Consider the following 25,399-nt stretch of genomic DNA (forward strand, 5'->3'; position numbering starts at 1 on the left):
GGCAGTACCATTCACCAATATGGAAATGAATCAATTGACCACCCTAATATCTGTGCACTGGGTTTTCTTTGCCTATGCTCTGGCACAAAGACTTAATTGAGAAGAGAATTTCACCGGGGGCAGCTCTCATGAAAGTACCCCATTTCCCCCAGAAGCAGACAGCTACAGTTGGGTGCTTTTCACCTGATGGCCACAAAAGGGGGGGGATTCTTTGAGCCAGGTGTGATCCTCAGAGCTGTTAAACATTTAACACCTGCTGAATCTCTCCATTGTATGGGCTGAAAAAAAAAAGGAACAAAAGCAGTGGATGGGATCACCTGGTGCAAGGCTGTTTTGTGTAGACTTATGATGTTGCTTTCCTTCAGGCAACTGGCACATCAGGGTCCATTCTGGCTGCTAGGACAGAATGTCATACTAGGGCTTCGTTCTATAAGGGGTGGGTGAGACTGGCAAGGGGCATCAGTAAGACAAGATGGAACATCACACTCAAGAATGTCTGGTCTGCTTTAAGAAATACCCTTTTGGGAGCACAGGTATATTCTCTTACCTCCGGGTATATAACCAAGACACACAGGCTGACTTTGTAGTAAATAGATTGGGGAAGGGGAAAAGCTTCTAAGGTCATTTGGGGAAGGGCTATGGTTCAGTGGTAGAACATATGCTTTGCATGCAGAAGGTCCCAAGTTCAATCCCAGGCATCTCCAGGCAGGATTGGGAGAAACTCCTGCCTGAAACTCCAGAGAGCTGCTGCCCTTCAGTGTAAGCAACACTGAGCTAGAAGGACCAATGGTCTGACTAAGTATAAGGCAGCTTCCTATGTTCCTATCATAGGGATATCATGTCTTGTTCATGACAGTTCCAACACTATACAAAGTAAATTATCACCTTTTTGTCAATCACATGAAAACGGGGGATTTGTAATAGGCTGTGAGGTATTGTTTATATGGATGTCTTATACTGAATGAATGTATGGTTCCATTGGTATTTTGCATAATATATTTCAAAAAGAAACACCCATCTGGATTCCCACTGACATAGGTCACACTAATGCTGCTGACATCACTGCACATGTTCAATTGCAAGCACAAACCAAAGCCACTTCAGAAGTGAAACTAATGTGACCTTCAAATGCTACTTAAGACAAGAAAATTGAGTGAGAATGTATCTGAAATATGTAGACAAAAATCACACTGCATGGTATTGGGCATATCACTGATCTCTTTTGTCTTCAGTTTCCTAACTGTAAAATGAGAACAGTAGTAATATATCACAAACATTTGTCTTGAAATCAAATAACATTGTAAAGTACTGCCCACGTTATAAGAGCTATCTAAATAAGAAAAAAACAACAACACAGTGTCAAGTCACCTTGGAAAAAAGGGCAAAATCCATCCAAAAGTTAACCCCTTTTAATTCCTAATGATTTTTTGTGTCCTTCCAGCCCACCCTATTGCTTCCCTCCTTAGACCTACAGCCGCTTTTGGCAAGGATACAAATTCATCTTTTGTATTATCTGATTCTCTCTCTCTCTCTCTCTCTCCCCCCCCCCCCCAATAGCAGCCAAAGAGTCTTGTGGCATCTTACAGACTAACAAATTATGGCATAATGGACTACAGTGAGGTCTGTGATAAAAGCACCTTTTGTGTTATGAGATAATTGACTAGGAATGCTGGGATATGAAAATGTCAGTTTCATTTCCAACAGGTCATGCTAAATGACATACATGTCCATTCCAATTTTACAGTTTCATAATTTTTTTTAAACCTTCATTGTTGGCATAGTATATGAAGGCAGAACTACACATTATCCCAAAACTCAGAGAGCTTTAGCTATGGGGCGGTATATAAATGTAATAAATAAATAAAACCAGGAATGCTTATAAGGGGTGTGAGGGCATGAATGCACAATAAGATAATATCATTACGACATGTTATGGGGTAGAGGTGTGGTGTGGAGGGAACTAAAGATGGGGCAGCTGTTTTTGGCAGCAACTTTAAACTTTGGGTAAAATCTAGTTCTACCTGGAGAGTGGCCTCTTTGGTGTTCATTGACAGACGGCTCTCCACAGACTTCACTGGCGGCTTTGTCAATGGCTTTGTTGTTTACAGAAGAGGAAAGGCAGAGGGATCCTGAGAGGGAGATGACATATACCAAAGCTGAATGATTGTGGATGTGCACAAGAGGTTCAGATCCCTCTCTCAGGCATGAAATCACTGGGTAGACCTTGACAAAGTGTTGTGGCAAATTCAGAAGTGCAGGGTTCCTTCATAATAGACACAGCCACGCCCCTCCCCTCCTTTTTGCTGCCTGGTTAAGAATGAGATCCTTGTTAATGCCTTCTCCCACAATAACATATGTTCCTAGAAGCCAATAAGCATGAAAGGGGAGAGTGTTAGCTACTGAAATGAGTCTTCTCAGTGGCTGACTCACCTCCTTTCACTGTGGCTCCAATCAGCAGCAAAGGACAAGGAAGCATGTTAGAAGCATCTTCTCAGTGGCTAAAACACTCCCCTTTCATGCTGATTGGTTTGTAGGATGCTGGAGATATAGGGACCCTGCTGGGATCCTGCTCCCAAAAAAGAAAGGGGTTGAAGACCTAGTGCATCTATCTCTCCGCCTCAGTGCTCCATCTGTAAAATGGGAAGAATAAAGCACTTTAATGTACTGAAAGGGACTAGGTACTGTAAATGATTAAAACAAGAACTGGGTCTTGTTTTCCAGCAAAGGCCTAAGCAGATTTATAGTCACTTCCCAAGCAGCTCTAGTATGTCATGTACAGTTCTTTTTCTAATGCATCTCCAAAATGTGGTATGTGTGTGCGTGCATGCGCATGCTATGTATAAACACTGTGGTGTTAACTTGCTGAGTCACATTCAGTCTGTGACTTTCTCTAACCTCTCGGTCCTTGCTCAAAGGCAGAAAGGAAATCAAGGTGTGGTTCCCCTTAGGCCTGATTTGAACTTGTCAGCCTCTTCCTGGCACCAAAGGGCAGCCTAGTCCCTGCTGCTCTGCTCTGCGTTGACTTGCTGTGCCAGCAGTGTGGCAAAGGGATCTCTACACAGTCTCCTCTCTCCCAGACCTGCACATGCCAGCCTGTTTCTTCTTGGAACCTGCCAGTCCTCTCACACCTGAACCAGGATGTGGAAGTTTTACACCTCCTTCCCTCCCTCAGCCATGCCCATGTCCATCCCCTCCTTCCTCCCCTCTCCTCCCATGTTCCTAACCGTGCCATACACCTACCCAGGCCTCCGCTCCCTCCCCACTCTGCCCGCCCTGGGGCAGCGAAGTGAGAGAGGCAGGTGGGCGGAAAGCGACAGCTGGTGTTGTTCCAGGGAAGGTTTAATGAGCATCGCCCTCCTTCCCTCCCCCTCTGCGCTTTGTGGAGCGAGTTGCCCGGGCTGCTGGCTCCAATCAACCCCATTACCAAAGGCTCTGGTGCTAATCTGGGGGGCTCCTGATACCCCCCTCCCCCCCTGCGTGCCCGGCTTGCCTTCCTGCCCTGCTGTGTCAATATTTGCCCTGAGTAAATGCAGAGCCCATGACAGGTGTGCAGGGGAGACAGCACTCACGGTGACAACCCAGCCCTCCGGCTCCTCCGTGCAGCCCCCAACGCCCTGGCCCCCCTTGCTGCCTGCCAAGCCAGAGCTATTTTTATCAGGCCTATAAAAGCCACAGCAGGGCCAGCATCACCCTCATTTTCCACTCGCTCGGCTGGGAAGGTGAGTCGCTCACCTGGAGCTGCCAACGTGTCACTGGAACCAGGTGAGATGTTCCCAGGCTATTGCTCAGCAATGCTGTGGGGGGATGGGTGCTGGGAGGTGCTGGCTGGAGGCTGCCCCAATGGGGGCTCATTAGAGGGGGCTCAACACCTCAAATGTACAGGGCTTCTGCTGTGACCAGGGACCATCCCTGGACATTGGGGGAGGGGAGGAAGACATTAGAAAAGGGGGTCTGCTGGGGTTTGCTAGATTTAACACTGCACTTCTCTGCCTTCAATACTTTTGGCCCCAAGAGATAATTTAAGCAGATGGAAGTTTTCGCATCAGGGTGGGAAGAGAAGCTATGCTTGCCAAAGTTCTCCCCACTGTCATTATTTTTAATTACTTATAGCAAATTGGTTACCCAGTATGATACATCAGTCAGGGGGAAACTAAATCCGAGTTCCCAAGCTCCAAACAGCATTCTGTTCTACTCTGCGCTGTTCTAACAGTGCTGAATATTAAAGGCAAAGGAGCGCTTTCCTATACTGAATCTGAGAGTTTAGTTCTCCTTGCCTGCCAGTCATGACCCCTGCCTCTCCTTTCTTAAATTTATTGTTCGGCATTTTATACCCCCACATTAATTTTTTTTATTTTGCCTTTCCCTTCTGTCTCCTTTCCTCTTTTTTCCACTTTTTCTATATGCTCTTTTTCTTCCACAGATACCTAGAAGTCACCTTCCAGGTGATGCTCTGACTGGAATCCCATGTGGCAGCCAGGGCATATTTCATGGCAGAAAGATGCAGCAGAAGTGGGCTCCTTCACACATCCCCAGTGGCCTGTCCCTGGGCAATTGCTCATTTGCTGTGCTTGCCTCGCGTCGAGCCCCACGCACAAGACCTGACGTGAATGTTTTGTTCGTTCGGCTCGCGTTAGGCAGGTCCAGCCTATCTGCGAACACATAGCATGCATAGGCAACATGCATATAGCATGCATGTGTAATGGGAAGGGGCGACATGCATGTAGCATACATACCCACATGCACCGTGCACTCATAGGGCATCATCTGCATACTTACAGCACTGTACACCTGTGCCCTCTTATTTATGGAACATCCAGCCTCTCCAGCAAGTAAACCATGCTTGGCAGGGCATCCTGTCCAGGAAAACAAGCAAATGGCCCAGAAACGTAAAATTGTTGGCTTGGCCAACCCAAGCTTTTTTCCAAGTGTGGCTGTAATGGGATATTTTGAAGCTGCATTATCTAGCAGCTATGCTTGGGAAAGGTTTTTTGAAGGCTGCAAGCGCTTTGAGGAATCATGTGTTAGAAAGACAGCACAGCTTCCAAAGGATAACTGTGACACTGATTCTCTACTGTATCGACAGGCTGAATTTTACCACTCTTGTCAAATTATTTAATGCCTTTGAACTCTCACTAATTGCAAGCCCCATTAGACTCATTTCACAGAAGGAAACTGAAGCTGAAAATAAACAATTTGCCCTCCAAACCCAGAGGAATACTATGGCAGAGGTAGGATTTTAACCTGGCTTCCAAGGATACTTCCACTAAGCCCATTCCCAGTATTGGTTCATTCACACATTTCTGTCCCTGATTATAAGCATTTTGGGTTGAACCTTCTTGGCTGACTCCTTTAGTTGCTTGCCACATTTACAAAAATCAAGATCATCACCCAGATACTGTGTTCTTCAGGCTTGTTGTAGTACAAAAGCAGAACTGCTTTCTATACGGTGATGTGGGGCGAAGTTGGGAAGCAGATGAACAGACATGAGTTTTCTTAATTTCACCAAAATGGATTCCCTGCAAAGATGCTACTAAGAGAGAGTGCTTGTGAGGTTCAAAGAACAGTCACCACCAGTCCCTTATGTACAAAATTAGATTAGTATTTTAGGGATGAGACTGAGGGCTGCTCAAAGAAAACTAGTCTTCCAGTTGGGAAATATCCAGCAATAGTTCTTCTGAAAATCCTGGATACAGGAGCATGTTATGAGAGAGAAAGAAAAAAATGGGGTGGGTGTGGGCGCAGAGTCCCCAGTAATATTATCTTTCACATCAGTCCTTACCTCAGGCAGAAACTGGAGAGGAGATTTGCATCTGGAAAAGGGCAGCCAAGTCAGCCAGCTCCAGTTTTGAATAAAAGTGACCTGTACGCTAGCTATTTTGGGAGCAGCCCTGGTGCAGCAATAGAATTCATTTGCTTACCACCAGGTATGAGAGAAGATAACCAAAGAGGGCAACAATTTGAAATGTGGCCTGCATAAGATAACTGCTGCTGCTATGGTAAAAAAAGAGGGAGAGTGACTCCAGTAAGATGTGTTCACAACCAAATTAAAAGGACTTTTGAGGAATCAAATTCATCAAGTGGACCTTGGTTATACAACTCTTCCAATAAAGGCTCCAATTCTGAGCATATTTACTTGAGACTAAGACTGCAATCCCATACACATTAACCTGGAACTGGAAGCTAAGTCCCACTGAATTCAATGTGTCTTACTTCTGAATATACATGCATAGGATTGCACCATACATCTACTGAACTAAGGGCCTTTACTTCTGAGAAATCATAGTTGTCCATCAATTATGTGTTTTCCAGATACCCTCCTTGAACCCCAGTTATCTGAATGAACCATACCGTTAGTACCGTATTTGTTTAGTTGCATGAAAAATTTAACTTTTCAGCAACTGAAAGGGTATAAACAATGCTCATTTACAAAATTTCAGTCTTGGACATGACCGACCAAAAAAAGTATTTAGTTTCAGACACAATTCACCTCCAAAATTATACTTCAGAAAACAATCAAATGGTTTATGATTAATACATTGTCACATGAACAAATTTGTATTTACAAAAATATCACTTTTCCCAAAAGCCCATATTTTCAGACTATGTAGCTATTTTGTTTATGTTATCAGTTTCAAATGCACCAATAAGCCATATTTCAAAACACAACACACCTACATATTTTAGTGATCACAATAATGTGAATTACTTAACTTTGATAGAGCTCCTAAAGAAGGTTGCCAACCATTTTCTAACAGGACTCTGCTTTTGAACAGCTGGGTAACAAACAGAAATTCAGCAAAGTCATACTTTCTCCAGCACAGAAAAATGGGGAAAGCTTCCCTTGCCTGGCAAGATAATAACAACCCTGTTTCTGAACACCTGGACAGAAACATTACAGAAAGCTCCTCACAGCGTTTTGATTCTTGTCAGTTGGGCCATGTCTCCCACCCTGTATTGAGGGTTTATAATTTTTCAACCAGCTCCAGTAACCATGCTTTTGATTATAACATTTTATCTCTATGGTGTGAAAAGCCTACTTTGCTGATTTTTGCATATCAAAGTGCTGTTAAAGGCACAGGAGCTGGTCAAGTAGTTTCTTCCTGGTGTGTTTGTACTTCAGAAATTCAATATGTATTGTTCAGCTAACAGAACTTTAGAGTCTCCTTATAAAATCATATTTACTGGCTATTAGACTTGGTTCACTGGCCACAACTCAGGTCCACGGTGTATTTACCCTATGGTATCCAGGTGTGTACACAACATACATCTAAAGCCCCCCCCCCAAGATTTGTGGGAAATGTAGTTTGTTAAGGGTGCCGGGAATTGTAGCTCTGTGAGGGGTAAATGACAGCTCCCAGGATTCTTCCGGGGTGTCCGTGTCCATATTCTAAGTGTATGGAGCGCTGTGTACACAGCCACAATCAGCATGGACACTAGACAGTAGGGTTGCCAGAGTTCTTGACAAGTAGTAGTGCTTATATCTTTAAATGCCCCATGGCACCAAAAGAAGATTCGGCAACCACACACCCCTCTTCGTTCTTCCACAGATCCCCTCACCTATCCTCTTCCCTGTCCACGTGCTATGGCTAGCAGGGAACATAATTTTGTCTCACAACAAGCAAGCAAGGAGTGTAAGAGGACCAGGTTGGAAGGTAAAGAGGCTGCTGAGAACTCATTACCTTACAGGAGCTTTCTCCAGCCTATTCCCCTCCAGTTGTTTTGTAATACAAATCCCATCAGTCTCAGCCAGCAGGGCAATTATAGCAGGGGCTGATGGGAGTCATAGTCCAAAACATCTGGAGGAAAACTGGTTGGGGATGGCTGCCTTACAGCAATTAACAGTGCAGACATATGTAGGTAATGAGTTGGGAACCACTGGAAAGCACTCAAGAGACCATTATCCTGTGCTTCTGTTTAATCTACATACTAAAATATGTTAACGAATGTAAGAAGAGCCCTGCTGGACTGGGCCAAAGGTCTATCTAGTCCAGCATTCTGTTCTCACAATGGTCTACCAGATGCCTATGGAAATCTGCTAGCAGGACCTGAGCACAACAGCACTCTCCGCATGTGATTCCCAGCAATGGGTATTCTGAGGTATACTGCCTCCAACAGTGGAGGCAGAACACAGCCATAGTGGCTAGTAACCACTGATGGCCTTATCTTCCATGAATTTGTCTAATTCTCTTTTAAAGCCATCCAAGTTGGTGGCCATCACTGGATATTGTGGGAAATTCTCTGCTTTTTCCATGGTTTAACTCTGAAGAAGTTCCTTTTTTTGTCTGTCTTGAAGTTTCCAATATTCAGTTTCCTTAGGTGGTCCCAAGTTCTGGTATTAGGAGAGAGCAGAAAACCTTCTCCTGATTCACTCATTAAGAGGAAAATTACCACAAAGTACAGCATGAACACCATGGAAACAATTCAGCAGATTGGACAGCAAAATCACAACTTACATATGTATCAATGTTTACATGTTAATGGGTACCACTTCTGTGACACACACTGTTTCAAATTCATGGGTTAGATGAAAATCACTGTCAGCACCAGTAAACCTCCTTAGGAAGTTAACTCATTCCATTTATAGAAAACATTTTCTCTTTCCTCCAAAAGAGCAGCAAGTCAAAGCCCAGCGGGTGGGTATTAGACAACAGTGTTACTACTGTTCCAAGAAGCAAAAAGAAATAAACAGCCATTGGTCATTTTTACATATATGCTAATAGTAAAGCTCCCCTATACACTTTGAACCAAAATGATCAATAGTTGGAATAAGGGAAGAAAGAAAGAAATTCAAGTGATAACATCGATGTCACAAGATCACCCCTTTGAGTTAGTCCCCCTTTGCTGAAGCAGAAGGCCAGGGTCACTAACAGTGATAATTGAGAGCCAAGGCTGCTGATGTGTATTATACTAACAGTACTTGTCTGCTACTTAGAAGTAAGTCCCCTTGAGTTCATTGGGGCTTATTCCTTGGTAAGGGGCTCAAACAGCCCTGCTATCTATTTGATCCAGCTAGTTTAAAACAGTCTTGACAAGTCTGTTTATTTATGGTCATCTTTTCCCTAGCTCAAATAGATACTGCTATAGGAGCAATGAAAGCAGGAACATTAGTGCCAGAGAAGAAACAGAAGCCTGTATTCCTGTATCATAGCTGTGATGTCACCTATTGCACTTCCCTCTTTCCTTGATGTTTAGGCCATCCTCAAAATGGCAGCCACAGGAAGGGGAGGAGCAAGGTGAAGGGATTCAGGTGTAGGAGTCCTTCTAGGTGAACTAGAAAAGGCCACTGCAGGAAATAGAGGAGTACAGAAGCCATAATAATGCCATGGATGCGAAACAGTGTCTGGGAAAAATGCTCCCAAACTGTTAAGGGCCTTATATACCATCTTGAAATAGATGGCAACCTTAAGTGAAAAGGCAGGTCCCTGACCCAAAGATCTAAATGTATAGGGAAGCTCATGGGGCAGAATGTGCTCCTTGTGGTATTCTCAATACTACACAATGGAAGCAGGATCAGTTCTGCATGAGGGTGGGAAGTTCTGTAAATTTTACTTGTACAATTGCCTTCCCCATATGCACCCACTCAACAACTTTGATCTGCAGAACTAGCACTGTTACAGGTGCCACATAATACTCATTCTGCACTTGTATGAAATTGTTCTTTTAGTGTGGCAGCACCTGCTCTTTGGAACTCCCTGTCTACTGACATCAGGCAGGCTGGCACCTTCGCTGTATTCCTTCTGGCACCTGCTTAAAACATTTCTGTATAAGAAAGCCTATCCAGACATGTAGATATTGATGTGTTTTAATCTCTTTTTAGTTTACTGCTGTTTTAAACTATTTTTATTGATAATGTTTGTTGTAAAATACTTTGTTTGTTTGTTTGTTTAAACAATCAAGCTGGTATCTAAATTCTGTTAAATAATATAATCTAATAAGACACCATAGTTTATATCTTGATATTTTTACTACTTTTGTGATTGCAAATTTTTTTCATCATCATCATCATCTGCTTTTCGGATGGCCATATGTCCTACTTTACAGAGGACGGCCCTCTATTTGAAGGGGCTATCTGGTCCAAGTTTGGTCTAAAGGTAACAGAAGGGAGAATAACGGCTCTGAAGTCGCCCATCAACAGTTAGCACCTGGACAGCAGACTAAACAGGCACACAGGTTACTTGGCCATAGCTTTCCACATTATGGTAACATGTATTTCTATGTCTAAATTTCCATAGATTCATATACAGTTTTTGCAAATCTATGTCCTCTTTTGTCCTTTCTTTTGGTGATATGTAAGTGGTCACCTTAGCTTCTTTGCAGACACTCAGGTCAGAGAGATGGGGGGAAAACAGGAAACAAACCAACAAATGTAAGCTTTCTCTTGGTTTAACCATGTCTGGCTTAACTTCTCCAGAGAACATAATGCAATGCCATCTGTTTTTTATGTAAAGAGACTCTATGTATTGCTGTTTGGCAGGTACAAATGCAACAAGCAAGCAATCCTTTTCCTCCATTTCTTTTGCATGGAAATGAAATTATAGTGACAGCTGTACTTGTTACATTTCTGCTGCTCTGTAGCTGCTAAGGGCATAGAATATTTGTCCCTAAAATGGTGGCAACCATACGCACAGATCAAGGCTACTCCTGTCAGATCAGTCACTCTTGTCTCCTCAACCAATAAGATGTATTTTAGGAGGCTTCCGTCCCAGCAAATTGCAAATGCTTCAGCTTTTTCATTTATTTACATCCCACCCAGGAGCTCAAGGTGGTGTACGTGCTTCTTCCAGTCTCCATTTTATCCTCATAACAACCCTGTGAGGTAGGTTGAGCACAGTGATAGTGACCAACCCGTCTCTCAATCAGTGTCATCAGGGCTGAATAAGTATCTAAATTTTGGTTTCCCCAGCCCTAGTCTAGTAATCTAATTGCTACACCACACTTTCCTTGTATTGAGTTTTCCAAGGTACAAACCAAACATAAGTGCATTCATCCCCATAACAGATATAACCTACCCTCTCACTTACATTATTATTCCCACTTCTCCTCCTGACTTCCAGTGCATGAAAGTTAATTTTCAAATCTGGACCACAGTCTATTTCATTAACTTTGCTAATACTTTTGCCACTGCCATCAATTCCAAGTCAAACCCCAAATATTGTTCCTCGGGACTTTTCCTTGCATTTCATCCTTGAAAGTATGTTACATGTATTTTTTTAACCATCCCATGATATTCCCCCTGCTCACCAATGACTTTTTAATTATAAAAGTGTGATACATTGGAGTGAGATCCTGTTCTTCTGCTGTCTGTTCCTTAAACAAATCTGGTTATGTTTATGCTCCAGATGCACAAAATGCACAATTTCCAGATAAGCTGAGCTGGAAAAAACCCAACCAACTTATCAGCTCCTGTGCCTTGAACAGCAGCCTGTTATGCAGAAATCAGCCAGTGAAGTTACCTACATCACTGTCACCTAGTGTTTCCATATGAAGCTGCTGTTAAAAGCACAGAAAAAGGAGTTAATTTTTTAAAAGTTGGCAACCCTATCTCTAAAATGAAAGATTAATAAAATGACGCATAAGTGAAGTTGGGGAGTGGGTTCCATAAATAAAGAATACACCTAGATCTGTACTTCCACAGACTGGACTCACACATTGAGGGAGTGCATAGCCTCCAAATAACTTTTTAAACTGGAAAATTAACAAATAGTTCACCCCAAAAAAGTATCTGTATTGTGTATGTATGTTATGTTACCTATCATACACAATATCCCTATGATAGCTGTGATACCTGCACAACCCCATTTCACATGGCAATTATAGCAGTGAGGCTGCTAAATGGGGATATTACTGCATTTCCCCAGATAGAAAATATTGCCCTTCTGAATGTGCAGAAAATGTGTTAGCCATATAACTAATCAATTAACTGGAAAGAAGGAAGACTTGTGGACTGGTCAGAACAAATGGGAACCCAGTGTGCATTTATTACAAGCACGCACACTCACAAAGATTGTTCATAAATAAAAAGTCTTAAGAGCTGCCTTTTATTCCAGAATATCATAGAATTTTATGGAAAGGCCAACATATAAATACTAGAATAAAATGATTAAACACTAGATCATATGCAACCATTATTTCAGAGCACTGCAGCTCTGTTACATTTCATCAGCCAGAAGTCCAGATTTGTAGTGCCCCTTAAAAAAAATAGAGATTTTGGTCTGGCTATCTTTCTTCTCACTTCGTTCATTGGTTTCATTGTAGCATAAAATGAGGAGCAAAAAGGCTTGAAATGGAGTACAGATTAGCTGAGCAAAAAGCAAGGTTGCAACAAGCAAAGCATAAGCCATGTTGGACATGTGGAATACAGAGTCCGCCAAGAGAGATGTTGTCCGTTTATTTCTTCACTTTGTGGTTCTATGTTCTATGTAATAATTTTCCTTGTTTTCGTTGCTACAGCGCCTTTTTTATGAGGTAAGGTTGTTTTTTTTAAGCAGCCATGGATGTCAACAGAAATGAAGTCAGGGATGGGGCCAGTATCCTTGGGTCACAGCTGAGGTCCTAGTGCCTGTCCTCCCCCACCTTTTAAAAAAGTCCAGTCCGGCACTCCAAGCAGCTGGCTGACTCTAGTCATTTTCATTTCCCACAATGTTCTAAACACAGTGTCACTCTGGAAGCATGGCAGCAACATGACGACTAGAACCAGCTGCCTGGTAGTTTGGTGTGCTGCTAGCCTACTTCTGCACTCTACCACCACATAAACCCACCAATAAAGCAGGGGACATACCAAAGAGCAGAATGCAGAGTTGGCCCTGCCAAGAAGTAAGGGGAATGGACCTGCTTCAGGCAGTATATATATATATTTTTTTGGGGGGGGGATAGATGAAGGCAGAAATTGGTATCTGAATACTGCTGGTACAGCAAGACTTTAAAATATTGGCCTGGAGGAGGGGAATACCATTTGAGTTCTGCTTCAGATAGCAAATCATCTTGGCACTGGCACTTTTGTAAGGTTGCCAAATGTTCTTTATTACAAAGGCTTTCCATTTGAATCATAATCCCCCAATTCCCAGCTTTCTTTCTTTCTTTCTTTTTTAAAGTGAATTTCTAGCATTTGTAGAACCTGATATATAAAGTAAAAATGTGCAGGCACTTTTCTAATTTGTTGTGTGAAAAGCTAGCCTGTGCCCACCTTTCGGTGTTTTTAGCCAATGAATGAAGTCATAGCAATGACTGACGTCTATGAAAGCAGATCTAGCCAATTAGGTAAAGAGAAGGCTAAAGTGAAACACCCATTATCTATACTCTTGATTTTAAAAAGCCTTTTCTGCTTGTCTTCCCTGTTGCAGAAGTGATTGCTGCCCCATAGAAACAATAAAGCAATCCTGGATTTTAGTGTAGCTGTAATTGGGGCAGAATGTGTCAATTCAAAAACAAAAGATAGCAGACAAGAGAGCTCATGATCTTTCTAATTCAAGTTTTATTTCATACAAAAAATGTGATTTTCTTCTGAGTTTGTAAACATTTTAAAAATTACCATGTTCATGCCAATGCAGATAAAGTTCATCATTATTATACCCCTATTGCAAGGGTCTGTAGTTGAGAGACTATGGGTTACACCAGGCCTGCAAAGTAACCGAGTGTTGTTATACCCATTCTGCTGAAGGGAGAGGGAGGTACTGTATGACAGCCCTGAAGTGTAGTCCTCTGTTGTTAACGTGGTACTTTGAGGTTTGTTTGTTTTTTAAGTGAAGCCCTATAGTGAAGGGGCTGTGAATGCAGCAGAAGTACAATTAATGAAGGGTTGGAGTGGGTCAAGGGAGCTAGGGAAAGAATTGAGGATTCGGTAGCGATGTGAGTGTTAAGATGTCTGGGTGTCACAGCCACGTATAGATAGCTTCAGGCCTACCCACTGAGAACCAACAGACGGGTAGACAAATTTCCCTGAGACCAGGCCTACCCAAGCCTCACCACCACACAGTCACCACACCTAACAGAAATGATAGACCTATTCTCTGATGCCAGTTATGGTTGTTTATTTGGAGTATTTACTTTGCTCCCCCCACAAAAAAAAATCCTGTTGATGCCCATTAACTTATTCTAGAATGTTATTACCCTGTAGAATATAATGAAGGGCCAGTGTTTCACATTGTTCTCAGTCACAGCAGTTCCAAACCGTGAAAGGGCTCCTGTGCCTTTAAGAACTGCACAAAACAAAACATTTGAGCAAGCATTGCTGATGTGACAAAACTAAACAGGAAGCACTCTCAGGGTATGAACTTTGCAACAGTGCCTACAGAGTTATCCTGTTTTTTTAAACTTTCGATCTGCATCTTGGGGCAGGGTAAAAAGCCTGCCCAGTCAGAAAATGGCAGAGAAGTGATAAGTTCCCAGTTGGCAGGGTGGGGCACCAGGATGTGGTAACTCTTACTCTTAGTCTGGCGGCTGTTACCCTCAGCAAATAGGAAGCAGGGATGCAAATATAGCTGAAGTTAGTGCTCCATAGGGTGGGCAGATGCAAAGGAAGATGAGGCCTCTGTGTGTTTAACAGGTCGTCTTGACAGACAAAAAAAGTGTTTGGAATGGAGATACAGCTTGTCATGTAGGGTGTTGATGAAATTCCAGCTAGTGGTCCCACCCCCAAACCTCTGGGCTGCCACCCCTTCTACTCCTGTGCAGAGAGGTCAATTTGGATCCAGTAAAGTCCTAATAATACAGATCTATGGGACATCAACATAAATATCAACATGTGATACAAGGAAATCAAACACAGGTCATTGCATGTCTGCAAATCAAATGCAATTCCATAGCGTCTGGTAGCATATTGAGGTCTAACACTGTCACACACACCCTTGTCAGGGCTTTTGTGCCTTTAACAGCTGCATGGGAGTCAATAATTCAAAAAGCTAAACCTTTCCCAGTATAGAGATTTACTGATGGGGAAAGCAGTAATTATTGAAATTCTGGCAGCAACACTTCTGTTAAAAGCACAGGAGTCATGCTGAAGATATTTTGTAATATTAACTTCTAATTCAGAATATGCCTTTCCTTATTTCCCCAAAAGCACACTTTCATTTCAAATTTTCAGGTTGCCAGATCCAGGAACTAAGAAGGCTCCTGTGTCTTTGAGAGCTGATTGAAAGAGAAAACTTTAGTAGGACTCCTTCTATTGCTGTCACTGCAGCAGGTTGGTGAAGAAAAGTTTACATGATGAAATTTGGTGCCGTTGTTTAAGGTTCAGGAGCTGAGCTCCCATAAGTTGCACCTGGCAAGCCTAGATAGGTATGGCACATGGACACAGAGTAAATTTGCCACCTTCTTCTTGCCATAGGCTCTTAGGCTTGAACAGCCTGTTGCGGACAGAAATTCAGCAGGAACAGGAAAAATATAAACCTATTGAATGTCTGCCTATTACATGCTTCTTAAGAGAGTATAACTTCTGTCAGATTGGTGGGAGCGCTAACTAGCAACCTCTCCCTGTTAACATGTTATCCTATAAAAGCCCTGAATGGTTGGGGACAAGGTTATTCAATGGACTGCTTCCATTTGTATGAAGCTGTCTGAGTCCCTTGGCCATGGAGGCCCTGCTCATGTACATGATTTAGTTATGTAAGATCTATCAGGTTGATGGGCACAAGAAACAGGGCCTCTTCTGCACTGTCCCTATTCCTGCGGAATGCCCTTCTATGCAAGATACACCTGGTTTCTTCCCTGATTGCTTTTAAACAGGCCTTAAGGGATGCTTCAGTCTATGTTCATACACAGATGCATCATAGAACAGTAGGGGTACTGCACTTCCCTACTGTTGACATTGCCAGCTCAGTGTGGAGTAAACTTTGTTGGCGGTGCAGACAGTATCACAGTAAAATATTTGACTGCTGGAGTGAAATTGCTGTTTGACAGCATAACAGGCCGGCCGGCCTACTTTTTAGTTATAATCATTTTTCCTCACGGAATCCTAGGAATTGTAGTTGTATGAGGATCTCTAGCTGTAAATTCTCTGTTAAGAGTTCTCCCAAGATTCCTTGACATGATATTTCACTGTTTAAAGCTGGTCTATTTTCTTTCAGGTGGTTTAGGGCTGCCATTCCATCTGGAAGCAACTGGATACTGCTGAACTGTTTGAATGTATAGTTCAGGACTGTGCTGTGAAAGCCCTAGAGAGGGTTCTGGCTGCTGTAGACTTTCTTTCCTATTAACAGCATGTTGTGATATGCGTGCTTCTAGGAAGCCTGGGCGAGAAGCTTTCCATAAATGATTGATAGCTTTCCTATTCCTAGCAGGTAGGGGTGCCAGGGTCAGGGCCTGAGACTGATCCTGTATCTTTAGGAGAAGAGAAAGTCAGCCAAGTGCAGGTGTTCTTGCAACACTGTAATGGGAAAAACCACAAGGTGGAATTCTCCCTTCCCCCTGCACAACTTTTAAAGATACTGAAGACCTCTGGGAGGCTGGGCTTGGCAACCAAGCTAGCAGGTCACCTTAACCCCAACTTGCCAGGGACTGGCACCAGTCTGCATAGGCTCCAACCTACAATGCCCTGGCTCAAGAGACATCAGTAGAACAGCACAGGCCTGGGGAGGGAGAGAAGGAGCTAGACAGATAATAGTTGGGAAGACAGGCAGCGGTTGCAGTCATGAACCATGTTGGGGTCTACCAAACTAAATATGCTGTTAAGTGAGCAGTTTCATTTAATCCACCTTGACAATGGAATTGGTCTCGTATTAACAGAATTTTGAGGAGGGCGTTGGAGAGACAAAGGATCTAGACCAGTGGTTCCCAACCTTTATGAGTACGGGACCCCCTTTATAAGCTTAAAACTTTTTGTGACCGCCTCCCCCCAGGGAGGCAGGCTGGCTACCAAGAAGGAAGGGGGAAAGCAGCCTTTCCTTGCAGCCTTGCTCCTTTTTGCTTCACAAAAAAAGCCCTCTCCTCTCATTCTGAGTAAGGGTGTCGTCAGCAGCGGCAGTGGAAGGAGATAGGAGTCAGTGACAGTATTCCCCTCTTCTTCTTGGTAGCTCCACCCTCAGCCTCCTTTGGCATCTGCCATGTGTTCTATAGGCAGATGCCTGCCCTTGGTGCGCCTGAAAGACACTCTGGCACTTCAGCAAAAATCCTCCCCTCTTGTTTGGGGCAAGGGGGAGGTGTCATCTGCAGCCGCAGTGGGAAGCAGAAAGTGTCCAGGGAGTGAAGACTAAAATTTTTTTTTTCATTTCTTTACTATTCGTGGCCCCCTCTGATTACTTTGTGGGGCCCTGGGGGTCACGGCCCTCAGGTTGGGAACCACTGATCTAGACAATAATATTTCTTCTTGGGATGGCATGGCAATGGGAAATGGGAGCCAGGTACTGCCTCCTGTGCTCTCTCCCCTTCCACCCTCAACATACACATACACACTAGCTCAAATTATGGGAGAAAAAAATGGAGGGGGGCTATAAAGAAAATCACAATTCCTGCCTCCTCCCAGAGATCATAGTTCATAGAGCTGTTCTTCATTATACCTCAACAATTTTGTAACACTGGAAAGCTATAGAACATACATGTTGGTGATCTCTCTGTCTTTCATATATATTTTTAAACCAACCACAGGAGTGGGGATTTGGATTGAGGCTGCAATGTTGGGGGAAGAAAAATTACAAGAAATTACTGGGGGGCAATTCAAACAGGGGAGATGGTGTGCTGGGGAGAAGGGTTGTAGTTCCACTCCCCTAGCCCTGTGGTCTTGGTTGGAAGTGGCCCAGGCCCAGCTGCTGTTTTTAAAAATATTAAAGTGATAGGAGATCTGAACAATTCTCCAACATCTTATCTAGTCTGGCCAATGTGCAGGGCTGGTTCTAGCATTAGTAGGGTTGCTAGCTTTCTGTCTTAGGCAGCAGATTTTGACATAACGTTCAAGAGCACCAAACTGGCTAGGTAAACATTCATAGGATTGGGCTTTTCAAGGAATTTTTAAAGCTTTGAATGAAAAGGTACATTCACATAGCAACTGTGGGTGCCAAACTAGATAATACATTGCTTCTTAAGCGCAGAATTCGGGGTGTTGTTTTATATTTTACACAAATGGCCAGTGTAGGGGGCCAAGGCAGATTAGAACTCTGGCAAGGCCATGAGGGAGGGAGCTTTAACCCTTTGCTCTCTTGTGTAATCATGATCTGGATTGCATGCACCTGTAATTTGCCTAAGGATAGAAAGCTCCCATTGAAACGTATAGCACAGGAGCTAAGACTGTTACCAGCTGAGAGACTATGCTGTTTCAAATCTCACCTCTCAGCATGAACTCACAAGGTGGCTGAATGGGGACGAAATATTCAGTCTGCTTCAGAATTGTTCCAGCCCATCTGTCAGGCTGGGAGCCCTCAGGCAATAGGATGTTCTGTTCCCATCATTGCACAATGTTTCTGTGTAAGGGAAGGACAGATCTACCTGTTAGGCTTTCATTCACGAGATATCACAGGCAGCTTTTATTACTGGTGATATCAAAGCTGGTGGTTCAGCACTCGATAAGATCCCTTGGATTCTGTCTTTAAAGCCACGTCTATCTTCCTCACTTTAGGATTGCCATTTTATTTATTTTAATGGCAGAGCCCCTGTGCATCCTTAAGAGCTGCTTGAGAGGCAGAAATAGCAAGCAAAACATTTTTCACCTCCATAGTTGCTTACTGGGAAAAGACTTTACCTGTTGATTTTTGTCAGATATGCACTTATTAAAAACAAATCCTCAGTGATGATGACGATGATGATATTGTTAATGATAATGGCAACCCCACTTCTGCCAAAGCCTTAGGGTTACTAACTTTTCTGTGCCTTTAACAACAGCATGAACTGCAGAATTAGCAGATTGTATTATCTCCATATTCTGCAAAGGTCTGTCGGTTGATCCATGCATTCCATGCTACTACTGATGGCACAGTTGAAGTCAAGTTGAAGTACAAGCTGTTGCTGTTGGGTTCCCCCCCCCCCGGCAAGTTGCTGGCAATCCTAACAGACCTCTTAATCCTAGCCAACAGTTTCCTTGTTACTTCTAGGTTCATTGAAAACGACAGAAATATTATTTCAAAGACAAAATTGCTGTTAAATCAGGGTTTGTGCTCAATATATAATGAAAAAGCCAAAGGATGCAAAAAATGTTTCTCAATATATTTATTTTATATGTCAGTTTAAACCTGATTATTTGTTATTGACATCCTCTTAATGTATGTTTATTTGTATGAACATCAACAAATCTAGTTGGTGTTCTCTGCTGGGTGCCCAAAGGAAGGCAAAAAACCTGCAGGATCTCTGGCCAACCTGCCCTGGAGGAAAATTCCTTCTCAACCCCAAAAGTGGTGGTCAGTGCTACCCTGGGCATGTGAACAGGGGCCTTAAGCAAGCAAACTAGTGCTACCACTCCCTCCACCTAGCACTCCTGAAGGTCCTATCACTGTCCTCCATGGAAAGCCATCCTGTCTAGACTGTGTGATGAGGAGGTCATTTCTTCTTCTGTTCAACCAATAGCAGAGCTTGGAAAAATTACTTTTTTGAACTACAACGCCCATCAGCCCCAGCCAGCATGGCCACTGGATTAGGCTAATGGGAGTTGTAGTTCAAAAAAGTAACTTTTCCAAGCTTTGACCAATAGGTATAGGATAATTTGGTTATGAAGTCTAAGAACAGGCTTCAGAGGATCCAGCATACTTTTCCTTCATGACTGCCCTTGACAGAGAAGCTGGTTCATCCTATTCTCAGTGGCTGGTTCTTCTGATCTTTCTTCATTCATTAGGCATGGTTTGTTCTGCTGACCTTTCTTCACTAATCTCTTGCGATTTTTTTTACTGCTGGTTTATTTTACTTCCACTCTATTTTTAACTTCTATAGATTGCATGGATAATTATATATTAAAGTGGCATATAAAAACCAAATAGGTAAGTACTTTACTGGAGTTCCATCTTTTGCACAGTTAACACTGTTCAATACCCTGTATTAAAAATACTAGATGTTTAGGTTTTCCTTGTTTGGCTTCCTGAAGAATCTTAATATTTTTTTCTTTTTAAATGGGAATATCTTGTTTAAATTTTTGGTTAAGGGTATTTAAATTGAATGCATATTGGGACAGGAGGCCAGTGGACCAGGTGGCCAGTGGGCCAGGTAATTAGACTGTCTTAGCAAGCTAGGGAAGGTCAGCGGGCAGAAAAAGAACCCTATTAGGGAGGATTGAGAAGGCCAGTGGTCCAGGAAGAGTATCCTCTGGGGAGGGGGTCAGGAAAGCAGCCCCTCCCAGAAAGGTCAATAAGGCCAGTGAGCCAGAAAAAGAGCACCCCCATTGGTAAGGGTTGAAGAGGCCAGTAGACGAGAAAGAAGGCCCCTGTGGGAAGGTTTGAGAAGGTCAGTTGGCAGGAAACTGTCAAGGAGGCCAGCAGGCCAGGATGATGCTGAAGGAGGCCAGTGGGCCAGGATGAGGGCCCCTTTGGGAAGGAGGCCAGCAGGCCAGGAAAAGAGCCATTATGGGGACTGAAAAATATCATGAAGGAAGAGGCCACACAGAGGATCTAACAATAACAAGAACTTTACTATAACTAATTATATACAGAGAACAAGGCCCACAGCATGGTGCTGCTTGTAAGGCAGGCCTGGAACTAAAACTACCGCAGCCTGGGGCTGACTCAGCAGTTCCTGGTATGGCAAGCCTGGAGGGTCAATACACCACACCCCTCCCCCCTAGCTCTCATAGTCCTGAAGATACTTGGGATGAGCCCTAGTGCGGGTCGATCAACAACCATTTTAAATTGAAGCTGATGGTACATCCCCTAGTTCCCCATCTGGCTCTGGTTCATGCTGGTCCACTTCAGGGTCCAGGTGCAACTGCTCTTGTCCGGCATCAGGAGCAGCCACTGGCTCATTTTCTCTTTCCACTTGAGTATTTCCAGCACACTCAGAGAGAACTGATGGAGCTGGGCTTCGTCCTCTCATCTGGTCCACATGTTGACGTAACACATGGCCGTCTGGTGTTTGAGCCCTGTAGGACAATGGGCCTGTGGCTTAAGTCACAGTGGCAGGAATCCACATTTCACCAGCACCATAGTTCCTGACATACACTGGGTCACCTGGGTTCTTGAACTGCAATGGACTCCCTTGGTTGGTCCTTGGTCAATTTCAGGATGTGACCAATCAAGCAGAGTCGTTAGTCGTCTGTTCATTAATAGCTCAGCTGGTTGTGGCACAAGGTGTGATGTGTTGTGTCAGGAGAAAACTTGCAAGGCGTCGGTCCCAGTCACTTTCTACAATCCATTTCAATGCATCCTTTTTTGTCCTGACCATCCTCTCGGCCTGGCCATTGGTTGCTGGATGAAAAGGGGCTGAAGTGACATGCCAAATCAGTCCATTATCCAAGAATGTGCGGAATTCCGCAGATGTGAACTGGGCCCCATTGTCTGAGACAATGGTGTTTGGCAACCCATGTGTTGTGAAAAGCCTGCGTAAGGTCTTGATAACAATATGAGATATCACTGACGATACCGGAACCACTTCTAACCATTTGGAGTATGAACCAACAACAATCAAGAAAGTTTGTCCCTGGAAGGGGCCTGCAACGTCAATATGAAGCTGTGACCATGACATTTTTGTCGATTCCCATGGGTGCACTGGGGCATGTGGTGGAGATGGTCTTGAAACCTGACACTTCTCACATCTCTTGACGCATTCTTCAATCTCGCTGTCCATCTTGGGCCACCATACATAGCTGTGCCCCAGGACCTTCATTCGCACTATACCAGGGTGTCCGACATGTAGGGCCTCCAACACCCAATGTCTCAACACAGTAGGAATGACAACTCTATTTCCCCACAGGAGGCATCCCTTCTGCACTGATAGTTCATGTTGTTTGGATACAAATGGTCTGAATTACTCCTCAAGCTTCCCTAATGGCCATCCCCTCCACACCCAGTTGAGAACACGGGCAAGAACTGGGTCCTTGGACGATGCAGTGGCAATATTCCCTGCATGGAGGGGTGGTTCCAGTAATGACTCTAACAACAGCACATCAAGTGGAGGGGTTTCATCAACCCCAGCAGAAGAGAGAGGAAGGTGGCTCAAAGCATCAGCATGGGCAATGCTCCTGCCAGACCGATGTTGCAATGTGTAATCATACACGTTCAGGAAAATCGCCCACCGCAACACGCGTGGAGAAAATATTTGAGGCACCTGCTGGTTAGGAGCAAACAATCCCAATAACGGCTTGTGGTCAGTAGCAATAGTGAATGGTCGACCATAGACATAGTCATGGAATTTTTTTTACGCTAGCCACAATAGCCAGGGCCTCCTTATCAATTTGGGCATAAGTCTGTTCTGTTGAAGACATTGTTCTGGAGTAGAAAGTGATAGGCACCTCACGAGAGTCCTCAAGTTGGTGGCTCAGGACAGCTCCAATACCATATGGAGATGCATCACAAGTGAGAATCAAGGGCTTCCATTCATCATAGTGCACCAAGACACTGTCAGATGATAACAAGTGTTTTACATCACAGAAAGCCTTATCATGCTGGGTTGTCCACTGCCATGCAGAATGCTTGTCAAGAAGGTGATGCAATGGTTCTGCCACTGTAGCTTTATGTTTCAAGAAGGTGTGATAGAAATTCAAGAGTCCCAAGAAGGCTTGGAGTTCCTGTTTATTACGGGGCACTGGAGGTTCATGAATTGCTTGAATTTTTGCTGGGGTAGGCCGAATACCAGCGGCATCAATACTGTAGCCAAGGAATTCAATTTGGGAAACACCAAATACACATTTCTCATGCTTGACTCAGAGACCAGCAACAGCAAAACAGTGCAGTACATAAGAACATAAGAAGAGCCTGCTGGATCAGGCCAGTGGCCCATCTAGTCCAGCATCCTGTTCTCACAGTGGCCAACCAGGTGCCTGGGGGAAGCCCGCAAGCAGGACCCGAGTGCAAGAACACTCTCCCCTCCTGAGGCTTCCAGCAACTGGTTTTCAGAAGCTGCCTCTGACTAGGGTGGCAGAGCACAGCCATCACAGCTAGTAGCCATTGATAGCCCTGTCCTCCATGAATTTGTCTAATCTTCTTTTAAAGCCATCCAAGCTGGTGGCCATTACTGCATCTTGTGGGAGCAAATTCCATAGTTTAACTATGTGCTGAGTAAAGAAGTACTTCCTTTTGTCTGTCTTGAATCTTCCAACATTCAGCTTTTTTGAATGTCCACGAGTTCTAGTATTATGAGAGAGGGAGAAGAACTTTTCTCTATCCACTTTCTCAATGCCATGCATAATTTTATACACTTCTATCATGTCTCCTCTGACCCGCCTTTTCTCTAAACTAAAAAGCCCCAAATGCTGCAACCTTTCCTCGTAATGGAGTCGCTCCATCCCCTTGATCATTCTGGTTGCCCTCTTCTGAACCTTTTCCAACTCTATAATATCCTTTTTGAGTTGAGGCGACCAGAACTGTACACAGTACTCCAAATGCGGCCGCACCATAGATTTATACAACGGCATTATATCGGCTGTTTTATTTTCAATACCTTTCCTAATTATCGCTAGCATGGAATTTGCCTTTTTCACAGCTGCCGCACACTGGGTCGGCATTTTCATCGTGCTGTCCACTACAACCCCGAGGTCTCTCTCCTGGTCAGTCACCGCCAGTTCAGACCCCATGAGCGTATATGTGAAATTTTTTGCTCCAATATGCATAATTTTACACTTGTTTATATTGAATTGCATTTGCCATTTTTCCGCCCATTCACTCAGTTTGGAGAGGTCTTTTTGGAGCTCTTCGCAATCCCTTTTTGTTTTAACAACCCTGAACAATTTAGTGTCATCAGCAAACTTGGCCACTTCACTGCTCACTCCTAATTCTAGGTCATTAATGAACAAGTTGAAAAGTACAGGTCCCAATACCGATCCTTGAGGGACTCCACTTTCTACAGCCCTCCATTGGGAGAACTGACCGTTTATTCCTACTCTCTGCTTTCTGCTTCTTAACCAATTCCTTATCCACAAGAGGACCTCTCCTCTTATTCCATGACTGCTAAGCTTCCTCAGAAGCCTTTGGTGAGGTACCTCGTCAAACGCCTTTTGAAAGTCTAAGTACACTATGTCCACTGGATCACCTCTATCTATATGCTTGTTGACACTCTCAAAGAATTCTAATAGGTTACTGAGACAGGACTTTCCCTTGCAGAAGCCATGCTGGCTCTGCTTCAGCAAGGCTTGTTCTTCTATGTGCTTAGTTAATCTAGCTTTAATCATACTTTCTACCAGTTTTCCAGGGACAGAAGTTAAGCTAACTGGCCTGTAATTTCCGGGATCCCCTCTGGATCCCTTTTTGAAGATTGGCGTTACATTTGCCACTTTCCAGTCCTCAGGCACGGAGGAGGACCCAAGGGACAAGTTACATATTTTAGTTAGCAGATCAGCAATTTCACATTTGAGTTCTTTGAGAACTCTTGGGTGGATGCCATCCGGGCCCAGTGATTTGTCAGTTTTTATATTGTCCATTAAGCTTAGAACTTCCTCTCTCGTTACCACTATTTGTCTCAGTTCCTCAGAATCCCTTCCTGCAAATGTTAGCTCAGGTTCAGGGATCTGCCCTATATCTTCCACTGTGAAGACAGATGCAAAGAATTCATTTAGCTTCTCTGCAATCTCCTTATCGTTCTTTAGTACACCTTTGACTCCCTTATCATCCAAGGGTCCAATCGTCTCCCTAGATGGTCTCCTGCTTTGAATGTATTTATAGAATTTTTTGTTGTTGGTTTTTATGTTCTTAGCAATGTGCTCCTCAAATTCTTTTTTAGCATCCCTTATTGTCTTCTTGCATTTCTTTTGCCAGAGTTTGTGTTCTTTTTTATTTTCTTCATTCGGACAAGACTTCCATTTTTTGAAGGAAGACTTTTTGCCTCTAAGAGCTTCCTTGACTTTGCTCATTAACCATGCTGGCATCTTCTTGGCCCTGGCGGTACCTTTTCTGATCTGCGGTATGCACTCCAGTTGAGCTTCTAATATAGTGTTTTTAAACAACTTCCAAGCATTTTCGAGTGATGTGACCCTCTGGACTTTGTTTTTCAGCTTTCTTTTTACCAATCCCCTCATTTTTGTGAAGTTTCCTCTTTTGAAGTCAAATGTGACCGTGTTGGATTTTCTTGGCAATTGGCCAGTTACATGTATGTTTAATTTAATAGCACTGTGGTCGCTGCTCCCAATCGGTTCAACAACACTTACATCTCGCACCAGGTCCCGGTCCCCACTGAGGATTAAGTCCAGGGTTGCTGTCCCTCTAGTCGGTTCCATGACCAACTGGTCTAGGGAATAGTCATTTAGAATATCTAGAAACTTTGCTTCTTTGTCATGACTGGAACACATATGCAGCCAGTCTATGTCCAGGTAGTTGAAGTCACCCATTACTACCACATTTCCTAGTTTGGA

At 43.6% G+C, this 25,399-nt stretch overlaps 1 protein-coding gene across 1 annotated transcript in view; it reads left to right on the forward strand.

The window, feature by feature from the left end:
• The first annotated feature begins 3,138 nt into the window (after positions 1-3,138).
• The window catches only part of CRYBA2 (crystallin beta A2), a 55,961-nt gene continuing 33,700 nt past the window's right edge, over positions 3,139-25,399 (forward strand). Inside the window, 1 exon segment of the mRNA XM_061612713.1 lies at positions 3,139-3,286. Within this exon segment, the coding sequence (XP_061468697.1) occupies positions 3,139-3,286 (148 nt within the window).

The sequence above is a fragment of the Rhineura floridana genome, chromosome 2, assembly GCF_030035675.1.
Source record: "Rhineura floridana isolate rRhiFlo1 chromosome 2, rRhiFlo1.hap2, whole genome shotgun sequence".
In the NCBI taxonomy this organism is placed as follows: Eukaryota; Metazoa; Chordata; class Lepidosauria; order Squamata; family Rhineuridae; genus Rhineura; species Rhineura floridana.